Source organism: Rhineura floridana, chromosome 7, assembly GCF_030035675.1.
Source record: "Rhineura floridana isolate rRhiFlo1 chromosome 7, rRhiFlo1.hap2, whole genome shotgun sequence".
Lineage (NCBI taxonomy): Eukaryota > Metazoa > Chordata > Lepidosauria > Squamata > Rhineuridae > Rhineura > Rhineura floridana.
The window spans coordinates 107,665,325-107,679,098 of record NC_084486.1 but is presented as its reverse complement, the minus strand read 5'-3'; the positions used below and the strand labels follow the sequence as shown (position 1 = coordinate 107,679,098).

Genomic DNA, 13,774 nt, shown 5'->3' with positions numbered 1-13,774 from the left:
GGCTAGGCTCACCAGTCAGCCGTTATTTGTGACTGCCCACCATTGTCACCAATACATCCCCATGCTCCAGCCGTCTAGGAAGAGAGAATACCAGCAAGGGTGTGTGTGTCTTTTTTCTCATTTCACATCCAAAAGTATACAAAAATCAAGAGCACACAGCCCATGCTTCCAGTTAAAATCCTCCATATACAGAGCAACTACTTTAGAAAAGTGTCAAAATTTAGATAAGAGAGCAGAGAAAGTCTCCCTTTCATTCCAAAAAGCTCTTTTGTTCTCTGGATGAGCTCACTGGACTGCTGGTGAGTGTGGGAAGTAAGAGAGAGATTGAACTCAGGGGCAGAAGAGTCCCAGGTTCAGCCCCAACCATCTCCAGGTGGGTATAGTAAAGACCTCTGTCTGAAACCCTGGAGAGAGCTGCTGCCAGTCAGTACTGAGGTCGATGAACCAATAGTCTGATTTGGTATTAGGGCAGTTTTCTACATTTCTAAGAAAATGACAGAGAAGTCAAAAGCTGGCCTTTGGTGTATTAAGTTTAACTTGTTTTATTTATTAAGTCATAGTTATGAAGAATAAACACTGTAGAAATAAGGCGGCTTCTTCCTCTTCTCAGTTCTAGTAATGCTACTCTAAGGAACATTTAATTCTATATTCAGATTGTGCAATTCTCCACAAAGGTGAAATTGTAATTAGACTGAAGTAACAGACAAGGTACAAGTGACTGATGGGCCAAAAAATAGAGGGGATGATTACTGAACATATCATTAGGTGCATATTCAATATCCATACCCTGTCAGAACCAAGGCAGAGTTATTACAGGGAGCTGCAAAGGGCTTAAACCATTGTATTCAAATTATGCCTCATCATTACAAATACAGTGTAGGGTTTTGACTCAGCTCATGGGTTAGCTCTCCCACTACAAACCACAAGGTGCTAGCCATAGGACAAACTTTGGTTACACTCTTGGCTTGTCTGGAAAGAGCTAAACCACGCCTGGGTTCAGATGACACATTACAGCAAACAGTGGCTTAATTCAGTGCAGGAGCAAAACAGGGGAGGAGCCAAGGGGCCCCAACCTCAACTCTATGAGCCTGCATGCTTGCTCAAACTATGGCATGTGAACCAGGCCAATATTTTCAAAGCACTGCAATCAAATGGTGTCTGCTAAGCTACACTTCGATGCCTTTAAAAACCTTGGAAAGACATTCATCAGAATCTCTCATCACTGCATTTCCATGTATTTAATTTTTTTTCTTGTTACAAGTTGTTTAAAAGCACAGGAACCATGTCAGGAAAAAGTATTGTCATTATTCCCACACACACAAAACCATGCAGAGAATATTATTATTTCAATGTAATGCTTCAAAAGGAAGCTTTAAGAATTGGCATTAATTTCTATGTTGCCGCAGGCTTTTTTTCCTGCACTTGGGACAGTCCACCAAAATGCCCACTATGGGTCAATAGAAAAGGCCAGAGGACTTGGAGTTAGGAGGGGTTGGCCTGCCATGTTCAAATACTTTCCCTGCAGTATGTGGAGAACTTGAGCAAAGAGATCTTTGTGCTTAGGACACAGTTGCCAAAGAGGGAGGGGCAACTGCCACCAGTGCCCTAGCAATGGGATCTGTGGGCTCATGAAAACAAGGCAGAATCACTTAAGCCATGTATCACTGATTCTCTACTATCATAAGCAAGACTGAAAACTCCAATCCTTTCCCACAGTGTTTGGTATTTCATGCAAAGTATTGTGTGGTTTATGGGGACCTTCCAGGATTTTAAGCACTTGCTGCCTCAGTCATCCTTTGTTTCTTGTCCCCTTCATTCTTTAAGCCTGGGAGCAACTTCTCTCAGGAAGGGCCCAACTGGACAGCCTTTGGAGGTATTCAGCCACTTTCAAAGGCAATCCATCAGACTCATCTTGGGAAGAATCACTACAAACTTAAAAAACTTGAGCAAGCTGGAGAAGCAAGAGGAGATGATAATCTGTCATAAAAATATACCGACCACAGTGAATTTGAGTAACAAACTGCAAGCCTGAAAAACTGCAATCCCACCCAAAGAAGATAGCAAACATACAAATTATTCATCCTGACTTAGGGGAGGATTTGTGAGAACTCATCTGGAGCCAATTCTTCTGAAACCTTCCATTCACTAGGCAGACTTCAGGTTTCCCTCTGACTGACAGAGCTTATCAAAGAGCACTGCTACATTCAAATTTGCTGCAAGAAGGTATGCTGGTCTGTTTTCCATAAATTGTCTGTATATACACTATGTTCCATAAATCAGTTTACTCATTATAGAAAATGTTAAACTATGACACTTTACATGAGGGTGAGGACCTGCAACTCTCCAGGTGTTGCCAGAATCCAACTCTCATCAGTCCCAGCCAGCATGATCAGTGGTCAGGGATGATGGAAGTTATAGTACAGCAAAATCTGGAGAGCCACAGGTTCCGCATCCCTCCTTTAAATTTTTCCCTCTCTCCTCCAAAGTTACATTACAGGAACATTGTTTAAAAAGACAGAAGTGTAACATACCTTTTTAAAAACTTTTCCAGATGGCTGGATTTCATCTTCCTCCTTCAAGACTTCCCGTGTTCCCAAGAGTTTTCCGTCCTTAAATTTACTTCTAGCATACTTGAAAGCTTTGTCAAGTGTATCACATCCAGGGTATAATACAGATGCTAAGCAATGCAAACTGTTAACTGATCTGTATGCACTGCCTGGCCTGCTATTCACAGGTTTAGCTTTAATTTGCCTTGACTTGGCTATGGCATGTCTTGCTCCAGAAAATAAATACCATGGAATAAAAGTTATAAATGTATAAAGCAAGATTACAAAGTTTATAATGTAAAGAAGAAATGGATTCATATTATGCTTTAGCTTCATTGTGTCCATCTTTGAAGATTGTAAGCTACTCAGAAGAGCTTGAAAGATGTATCACATAAAGATCAATAATTCCCTGAAACAGAAGAGAAGAAAAACTATCACCACATCTTGATAGGTTTTTCAGTAAAAAAATCATGTTCCATTTATGAAACTGTAACAAAGACTATGCAAGGCCACGCAAAAGGTTAAATGCTTGAGCACAACTTTCATGAGAGAACCCCCCATGGTTGATTCACAGCACCTCCATTTAAGGGTTATCAGGTAAGAAAAATGGGAAAGGCATGCATTAGATCTCCAAGAGCTAGGTTTGGGACCAGCTGTCAGTCAGGACTGCCAGTAGTAGGCAAATCAGTTAAACAAGACGATGGTTCAGCTCTAATGTCATGATGTATGTTTTAATCTTTTTAGTTTACTACTGTTTTAATTACTTGTTTTTAACTGTTTGATTGATAATTTTAATATCTCTTGAGAACTGCTTAGAGGTTTTCTTACGATCAAGTGGTGTATACATTTTGTTAATTAATTAATTAAATCCAATTTTTCGCACATGCCTTGGGACCATGCTATGGGGTTACCTACCCATTCTTTACACAGGTCCCCTCATCCACTTATCCACCTCCTTGTTTTCTTTAACCATATTTTCCACGATATCTAAATTGTCATTTGATGGTCAGCACTTTTGCCCTACAGTTCCTAGCTTATCTTATCAACACTTATCATTGCATCCTAACTGGCAAATGATGACTAGCACTTTGTCTCCAAACCACTGCTTACAAATCTACTTTAAAGCATAGTTTAGAAGCAAAGTACTGCCAAGTAGGTTATCATGATGAACTTGACTAGGTACACCAAGAAGTGTAGGAGAAAAGACATATATGAAAAGGGAGAGCAGGTGAGCCCACATCATGTTCCCAAGCCTTCAAACCATGGGTTGGAGAATAGGCTTGTGACATCTGAAATCGAGTCACCATAAACACATACTTACCACCTTCACTGAACAACATTTAGACTAAACATCATGAAATCTAAAATATATACAGTTCCTTTTAAAAAGTCAGCTTTAATATTTAATCAACTTTCTACCTATTCTCTTATCCAAACATTAGTTTTCCAGTCCTCAAGCTCTAAATGTCTCCATCAAATATTTTGATACAATTCCTCTACCAGTCTACTATATTTTATTAAATAAATAGTTAGCTTAACTGTTTATTTTAATTATATTTTGAGCTTTTAAAAATACCTGTTTTTAACTTGGTCTTTTATTAGCAACTGTAATGTTCATTTTATTTTTTGTAAACCCCTTAGAAGCTCTATTTACAGTCAAGTTGTATAAAAATTTCAATAAATAAAAATAAATACATACTCTGAAAACAGCTCATATGCCCAGGCATTTTCAACAGATTTCTTCGCATTCAAGATAACCAGGTACCAAAAGACACCATTTCAGACTTTGGGGTCAAGTTGGGACGCAAAACATTTTAGAATAATAGTATAAGATTCTCAGCAACGTTTAAAGACTCCTTCTTAACATACATTCAAGATTAAATTGCAAAAATGAAACCTATTTCTAAAGAAATATAGGGGACTGCCTTCTACCAAGTCAGCCACTGGTCATCTAGTTCAGTACTTCCTACCTCATGGATGAGCAGCAGCTCTCCAGAATTTCAAACCAGAGTTTAAACCCCTTACAACCACACACATGGAAGAGAATGAGTAGTTCTACTGAAAGTGAGACATCTGATTTTTATCCATTATTTTCTTAGAGACAAATGCAAACATAAAACCTATGCAGTGCCTGCTGCAAATTGTACACATAAATTTACTCATAAAGATTACGTCCATGAAGTAAGCTAAATCAAGCGAGAAATTTGAATGACACTTTCAGTATTCACACATACCCCTTCTTGTCTTAAATCAGGACCATTCTTTTTAACGTTGAAAAATTACTCAAAATCACAAAGAACCAACTTAGTTGTTCACCTTACTTACCGAGCCATATTGCTATAAGATGTAGCCTTTAAACATCTGTTTAATTCCCTGGCAAAGCTTGCATTAACACCTTCGGCGGAGTCTGTAAGAGAGACAGAGAGAGAAATAGCATGCTTTTAGCTCACAAAGCAAAGTTCAGATACTAATGGAAGGGAATGCAATCTCTTCACAAATGATTAAGCTACATTTGTATTATTAGAAATAAACTTTACTATAAGCTGTCATGCGCTCTCTGGAATTGATGAGACAAAACTATACTAAACATAGTACAAATCTAAATTATACTTTTACAAACAATTACATTTCACAATAACTCCATTTACCAAGGCTACCACAAAATTTAGCACATCCAGCTAATCTTGCTGCATATGTTCTGGAGTAAGTAAGATATGGACTTAAGTCTGACCAATGCTGTTAGACTGTGGCCACAATCTACAAACTATGGCATGTACAAACTTTTACCCAGAACTCTTCATCAAACAATAATTCTATTGGCAGAACTGAAACAGTTGAACCACGTGCAGCAGTAATTTTAATTTATTTATCTTTCTCTCATGCAATTGTACCATTTAAAGTATCACAGAATGCATATTAAAACATCACAACATGCACTAAAAAAACTCACCAACAAAACCCACTCTTCTACAGAAGTCAGAATCAGCACAAGAAAATAACTTGATCACAAATAGCTAAAATAACCTAAAAGGGCAAAACACATCCCGGCTGCCATAAAAGCGAAGAGTAATGTGTTAACATCAATATTTAAATAGATATTAAAAGACCTGGGAGGACCGAAAAGTCCCTGCCTGGTGCCAGAAAGACATTAGTGATAATTCTGTCAGCCTATTTCAGATGGGAATTAAAGCCTATGAATTTAAACAGAGTTTTGTGGCACCTTAAAAAAATGTAACAAATTTATGAATTTGATATAAAGATTCACCTTCATTTAAAGAGAAAGCAATGATAGAAAACTGAGTATCTGTGGGTTCTGTCAAGAAAATGGTTTCTTGGCCTGAAAAAAATGGTTCCTTGCTACAGACGTCTGGATAAAATCTTGTTACTGGGATGAAGTCTGTTCTCATTCAAAGAAGTGGTCTCATGCTGGAGACACCTGCGTTATCTGGGACAGCAATGGCTCCATGGTCAGAGCTGGAGCTGGCTAATCAGGAAAGTTGGTTAGCTGTGAGAATACACATCTGCCATGGCACTGAAAAGTCCCAGCTTAGAAGCCTTCTGACTGGCTCTTAGGATTCATCTTAGTCACTACGGGTTTTTTTACTATAAAGCTATCCTCATCCTTTGTTCTGGTGCCCCACAACCTTCCTGACACTTCTGCAACACCTTGAGTGCTTTATCTCTTTGTTCCTGGTGGGATCAATGCTTCAGTGCTCTTTTTGGTATGTATTAGAGCAAGAATCAGTTAGCTCATTTGTTTTATAGTTCCCAAATGTATTCTTACTGGTGTTTTCTAACTGTATTTATTGGTCCTCTTGTTTTCTTTTAGGCTGCCATTCTTAATGATTTTTAATAAAGCTACCTCAAATTCACTGGTCTGTGTTCTTTTCCATTCAAGTCTTGGAACTAAATCCAGCTCCTTGACTGTCTTTAGTTGACTGCTACTGAGTAACTTGTTTGCTTAGAGCTTCAGGAAGCAGAAAGTCTGGTTCTTAGCTCTTGCTCCCTTTGGAATCCCAGGGATGTCCAGTTTAAGGTCTGGGAGTCTTCTGGCCCAGGCTAGTGGACATAAAGAATTATGGCAGTGTACTACCTTGCAGTTCTCAGGGTTTGGGGACCCAGGGATCTTGACAGGTTCAATTTCTGTCTTGAGACATACAATGAAAAGTTTGATGGCCATCGGACAGGCACCAACGGGTGGCATTGGGAGATGAGGGTTCAGACCCTTGGCCTCTCAATTGTGGTGTGCCACAGGGTTCTATCCTCTCTCCCATGCTGTTTAACATCTATGTAAAGCCGCTGGGGGCCATCATCAGGAGATTTGGGTTGCAGTGCCACCAATATGCGGATGACGCTCAGCTCTATCTCTCATTTAAGTCCTCACCAGAGTTGGCTGTGGATACCATTTCCAAGTGCCTGGAGTCCATAAGTGAATGGATGGGAGGAAATAGGCTGAAACTGAACCCCGACAAGACCGAGGTACTGCTTGTGGGAGACAAGAGAAGGTTGGGAGATATTGACCTGGTGTTGAATGGGGTAAGATTGCCCCTGAAGGACCAGGTTCGCAGCCTCGGGGTCATTCTTGACTCCCAGCTGTCCATGGAGGCTCAGGTTTTGGCAGCAAGCCGGGCAGCTTGGTATCAATTACATCTAATACAGAGGCTGTAACCCTACCTTCCTGTCCATCTGCTCCCACGGGTGGTACATGCCCTGGTCTCCTCTCGCTTAGACTACTGTAATGCGCTCTACGTTGGGTTACCCTTGAAGACGGTCTGGAAACTACAGCTGGTTCAGATTGCGGCGGCACGTTTGATTAAGAACAACCGCCGCCGTGATCATATCACTCCAGTGCTAGAAGATCTGCACTGGTTACCAGTTGTTTACCGGGCCCAATTCAAGGTGTTGGTATTAACCTTTAAAGCCCTACATGGTTTCGGTCCAGTTTATCTAAACGAGCGCCTCCAGCATCATCAAATATGCCGCCTGACGAGATCAGCCTCACAAGACCTTCTCTCGGTCCCGCCAGTTAAAACAGCTAGGCTGGTACGGACCAGAGAGAGGGCATTTTCGATTGTGGCCCCCACCCTCTGGAATTCTCTGCCCTATGACATCCGCCATGCCTCCTCCCTGGCAGGTTTCCGCCGAGAATTGAAAACCTGGCTGTTTTGGCGGGCCTATGGGACTTTTGGGTAATCTCATTTTATTCTGTAAAGATGTGGGTGGGTTTTGATTATGTAGAGTTGCTGTTCATTTGTATTTATATGTTATTTTATTCTTTTGTACGTCGCCTAGAGTGGCCATTTCATACGGCCAGATAGGCGACTTAGAAATAAAATTTATTATTATTATTATTTCTGTATTATTTTTGTAGCCTATTCAAGTAAAAATCTGGGCAGTGAGCTTGTATGCCTGGGCCTGTCATCAAAGGCTGCTGAACCACAAGTTCAGCTTTATTGTCCATCTCTTCACCATTGTTCAGTTTCTGAATTAATGGCCCAGGGGTCAACCTATTGTAGGGAGGGTCTTTAACTTCTAAAGGATTTCTTTCCAGCACACTCTCTCTTTCTGATAGTGAGGTGGTCTAAGTACAGCAGAAGATGCTGGCATTGTTCTAGTGCCACTACCTTGGTCTTCCTCTTGGTTGGAATGGACAGCCGCAAGGACCCTTCATTGTGGAGGACCTCTATTGCCTCAGCTGGTGCTTTTGGTACTTGGTGAGGGTGGAGGCATGTGAGAGCTGGTCTTCTAATATTGATATCTGCATCTCATCAGTGATGAATCTTGGGATGACCTTGGGCTGCTTGACAGGATGATGCCTACTTGTCATGCCTAGCCCTTACCTGGTGCCAGACCCTGAGTCCTCCAAGGATGAACAAGCCACCCCACAGATCACAGACCTTGTAGAGCAGGCAGGGCCCCCTGAATCCAATGCTGAGAAACCCCCTGAGCTGCTACCTGAGGAAGAACCTCTGGAGTCACTGAATAGTAGAGTTGGAAGATAAGGCCACTGAGTCCAACCCCGTGCTCAGTGCAGGAATAATGTCAGAGTAGATGGAACTGCTGCACCCACCCACCCCTCGAGAACACTGGCACCAGAAGCTTTGGGTCCAGGCTGAAGAGCAATAGCACAGTGTGTGTCTACGGACTCAGAGTCATCAGTCTACTCTTAAGTAAGGGGTCTACTTGTGAGCATGCAATTCCTGATATTCCTGCACTGCCACAGCTGTGATTGGGGTGTGGTTTAGGAGGCAAGGGTATGCAAGGCCTCCTTCTTGAACCTTCCAGTTGCTAAATACAACAACACAGGTTTCTGGTTCCTTGTTCTAGTTATACCTCCTTGCTGTGTGTACCTTGTGATACTGACCTTGGACCAGCCTTTCCCAACTGGTGTGCCTCCAGATGTTGTTGGACCACAACTCCCATCAGCCTCAGCCATTGGAAATGGTGGCTGAGGATGATGGGACTTGTGGTCCAGTAACATCTGGAGGCACACTGGTTGGGAAAGGCTGCCTTAGACTGTTCCTTGAATTTGCTTCTGGATCATATTTTAACCTATATTGATTCCCTGTGTTGAACCTTGGTTTGTTTGAACTGTGCTGCACCAGAAACCTTGTGATGTTAGCATTTTGGAAGAAGCAAATACCAGTGCTGAAACAATGATCCTTCAACATCAACTTCTCTGGACCGGCCATGTTGTTCGAATGCCTAATCACCGTCTTCCAAAGCAGCTACTTTACTCCCAGCTTAAGGATGGAAAACGGAACATCGGTGGACAGCAAAAGAGGTTTAAAGATGTTCTTAAACCGAATCTAAAAAAATGTAACATGAACATTGAGAACTGGGAAGTCTTGGCCCATGAACGTCCCAAATGGAGGTCGGCTATTATCGAAGGTGCTGTGGATTTTGAAGAAGCACAAATACAGGGCAAACGGGACAAACGAGCTAAGCGGAAGGCACGTCAAACAAATCCTCATCGCGACCATCTTCCATCTGGAAACCTATGTCCTCACTGTGGGAGGCTGTGTGGATCCAGAATTGGCCTCCACAGTCACTTACGGACCCACTGTTAAAGACCTTATCTTGGAAGACAATCCTACTTGGCCACGAGTGATTGCCAATGAAAATTCCTGTCCTGAAATTTCCAGGGTGGGTGAAGGAGTCTGCCTCAACCAGACAAATGTTCCTGGTGCGGGTGAGGTTTGCCTGGGCATAGCTGTGGCTGGATTGTGGCTGTTCTGCTGATACTGGTTGGGAACACTGATGTGACTCCCTGCAATGGAGCCCAGAGTCACATTTCTCCTTTCTAAAAGGATGGATGTCATCCTGGGTTCCTCTCATAAGCACCTGTAGGTGGCGAGTTCCTTGAACTTCTTAAAGGCATTCATTTTCTCCCACACTGGGAGGCCCACCTTCTTGGAGAAAATGACACATTTCCAAAAGAGATATGCAAGTCCCTCCTGTACATGTGGCAAGATCCATTTGGAACATTGCAACCTCCTCGTCCAACCCAAATTTTATCCCTACCTTACTCTACCATCTACTGAGAGCTAAGTGATGGCATGGATTGGGCACCTTGTGATTCCTCAGCTGGGGACGGAGAAATACTGTTGAACCATCCTTTAGCTTCTAGGTCACACCAGAAAATGGAGAGTTTGGGAAACAAGATCTCAGAACCCCTACTATAGGTATGGTCAGCTCATCTTATAGAAAACACCAGGCTGCCAAGGTCAGGAATAATTGCTTCTGGGTTTGTGAAAACAGAATTGAGACTTGGACTGTAAACCAGGTGTTTGCAGAGGAGGTGCTAATTACCTTGCAGTCATGAGCTCCAAACTGCAGGTAGGCTTTTCCTATAGGCAGAATTGTGTAGTGATTGAACACTCACAGGGGGCGGGATTCTCTCAAAGAATTGCAGTTCCATACCATAAGGAGTTTGATCTTTTTTCCTTGTACAGGAATGCTCAGTTTTATCTGATTTTTTTTACAACTGCTGTGTTAGCCCTATAAGTATATATAAATGGTTGCTACAACTTAAGGTAAACTAGAGTACCATTGTATTCTGTTCATTCAAATTAGTTGATTTACTTTTTAACCCATTTTAGATGTTAGTAGAAAGTACTGGATTGTGGCTGCTTTAAACTTTCACTCCTTCAACAGCTGTAAAGTTGGCTGCCTTGCAAGATAGGAATTTTAGCAGAGAAGTGGGGAAGTTAAATAAGCCTGTTGTCAGGAGCGAGTGAGTTCTTATTTGAGCAAAGAACCAAAGAAGAGAGAGCCAGTGTGGTGTAGTGGTTAAGGTGTTGGACTACGACCCGGGAGACCAGGGTTCGAATCCCCACACAGCTCACTGGGTGACCTTGGGCCAGTCACTGCCTCTCAGCCTCAGAGGGAGGTAATGGTAAACCCCCTCTGAATACCGCTTACCATGAAAACCCTATTCATAGGGTCTCCATAAGTCGGGATCGACTTGAAGGCAGTCCATTTCCATTTTCCAAAGAAGAGCCACATAGCCTTGGGAGCAGTTTCATTTTTTTGCTGCTTTTACTGTGCAGCTCTGTAGTTTTGTAAGAATCTGGGATGGGATGGCCAAATAAACCATACCAGGTTCACATGCAACACCAAGCCATAGTTAGTCATAGTTTGAACAAGCCAAGGTTCATAAGCCAACAATATATGACTTAAAATCATGGAAACAACCTATGGTTGAGCTACTGGTGTTTGTTTGCATGATCAAACAAACAATGATTAAGTTAAACAAACCATGGCGTAGCATTTTGGGCTCCTTTGAAAGGAGGAAGGGCAGTATAGAGATTTAATAATAATCAGGTGCAAACGAGGGCAGTATCACAAAACTCTAACTACGTTTCCAGTCAGTTGCAATCCTACATTTAGGTGTCCCAGCTCAGAAGGTATGTTGAATAGGGCTCAAAGACAAAGGAAAAAAAGACATGACAAATATTGATTAGACATCTGAAGAAGCAAATAGTTTGAAAAGGATAGCTGGACAGTGTTTGACTGGGATAAAGAAATTGTAAGAGGTAAATTATAAATACCGCACATAAAGCAGCAGAGGAGGAAGATCTGACTAGACTATTTATTTATTTTATTATTTGATTTATATCCCGCCCTTACTCCTAGCAGGAGCCCAGGGTGGCACATACAAAGTATACAAAGAATACTTATGCTTTGTAACCAAAGTGTTAGAAACAAGTGCGGTGTTGCAGCTTCTCCAGATCTTGCTTTGGTAGTAAAGAAATGAGCCAATATGCTAGATAACAAATCAATGTCCAATTCTAAATCAGAGGATTTTCAGACTAATCAACAAGCACAATACATGCTCATGACACTGGCCTTACACTTCAGGTCTTTAAACAGCAATATGCAAAGTTTCAAAAACAAACTAGTAGAAATAAAAGTTCTGCTGGTCTCTGATCAAGAGATACAGACCTTAAGGAAAAAACAAAAACCTGCCAACCAGCTTGCCCAATGTTAAAAAAAAATCTGAGAACTGTAGCATGTTCCCAGTCCCTCTTGGATCATGTGCCTCCAAGTGCAATGCAAGTTCCCAAAAGGAGGCACTAAAAGTTCGTAAGAAGTGTAAGCACCCTTTCCTATGACTCATCCCAGCCAAATTTTATGACGCTTATTAGTAATTAAACTTGTTAGTTGCTTGTTACCCGAAGGTATCCAAGCAACTTACAACACTGTTAAGCACAAGTATTATACCCTAAAACAAACAAAAGCAACCCCCATAACATAACAGCTTATGCTTACTACTAATTGTGTTGATAAAATGATCAGCAGTAAAAGGGCAACAGTGTATTTTTCATATGCATTTGATGAGAACTGACCATTGCTACTTGTCAATTTCCAAAACGTTTACCACCAGGTCACATGGCCTATATTCCCTATCTCAAAGAGAGAACACTAACCAGGATGGGCATTTTGGGTTTCAGTAACATAGGACAGGTTTCACAGCAAGGTTCAATGGCCCACTCTTGAGCATATCTAAAATTAAATTACAAAAAACCAATGTGTTTTAAGAGCAATTATTCTTTGGGAGCACTGGTAACTCTGGTTATTATGAGAGATAGTCAGGCACAGTCAGTGTGGAATTCAAGGGGGTAGGGAGGAGGCTAGGCTGCCTCCCATTCCCCATTTCTTTTCTAACTGCACACCTGGCACTACAAAGTACAGGATTTGTCTTTATATTCTTTTAATCATATTTGGAATGGCTCATACAGCTTTTTTACTTAAGCAAGCTACAGTGTGACACACTTCAGAAAAACTACTGCAGGGTGATTATTCTACTCTTTTATGACTAACTTCATATCGTTCACAATCTTTAGTTGACATATTACATTGTGCACGCAGCCCTAGATAGCTTGGAGCCAAGTTCCACTCAAGTCAAAAGAGCTTGTTTCAAAGATGATGTTTTAGGATTTATTCAAAATCAGTATGTTAGGAGTTCTGGAGAATGTGCTGACTGATTATTATACAATATTTTATTTATTATTTATTTATTAGATTTATATCCTGCCCTTTCTCCCAGTAGGAGCCCAGGGTGGCAATATTGCTTTCAGAGGTACTGTTGTTAAATGGGAACCAAGGAAAAAATCCAGATAAAAATGTATTTACCAGCTGATCTGATAATCTTGTGACAAACAATTAAACTAGAATAAAGCACAAAAGTGTCAAAGAAACCTTAAATGTCTTCTCATTGCTGTGCTTGGTACGACGGACAGCAGTGGCGAGATGCTTTAGTCTCAGTTGAATATTTCACAGGCGATGTTGCAGAAATCTAAAGATAAAAATTTGAAACTAAATAAAGCAACTATAAAAAACATAACTGCTGCCCTTTCACCTAATTAGATGTAAGGCATATCTGTAAACATTCTAACTTGTGATAAAGTAGTACAGTACAGTTATACCTCAGTTAAGGAATCCTCCAGGAATGAAGCTTCTTTTAAAGAAGGCTTTTTTTAAGGTGAAACTGACCAGCTTTGCTTTGCTATGGATAAACTTTCAAGCCTATGCCTGTGCTTTAAGGCAAAACTGACCAGCATATGCCTTTGCTTTGCTTTCAACAAACTGATATCCCTATGCCCTTACTTTGCTAGGCTGAAACTGACAAGCCTGGTGTTTGCTTCCTGGGAAAGGTCCAAACTGATTCAGAGGAGGGGGAGGGGGAGGAGGGAGGGAGGAGGTGCCAGGTATCACCCTTTAAA

General features: G+C 41.3%; 1 protein-coding gene across 3 annotated transcripts in view; it reads right to left on the bottom strand.

The window, feature by feature from the left end:
* ACSL3 (acyl-CoA synthetase long chain family member 3) overlaps window positions 1-13,774 on the bottom strand; it is a 75,791-nt gene that overhangs the window by 40,067 nt on the left and 21,950 nt on the right. For 2 of the 3 annotated variants that reach the window (XM_061636789.1, XM_061636787.1), the window contains 3 exons: window positions 13,251-13,347; window positions 4,872-4,953; window positions 2,532-2,955 (listed from right to left, as the gene is read on the bottom strand). In XM_061636789.1, the coding sequence (XP_061492773.1) occupies window positions 2,532-2,891 (360 nt within the window). In that variant the 5' untranslated portion in view covers window positions 2,892-2,955; window positions 4,872-4,953; window positions 13,251-13,347. Of the gene's footprint in view, window positions 1-2,531; window positions 2,956-4,245; window positions 4,331-4,871; window positions 4,954-13,250; window positions 13,348-13,774 lie in introns of all 3 variants that reach the window. The other variant, XM_061636790.1, reaches the window with a different exon arrangement.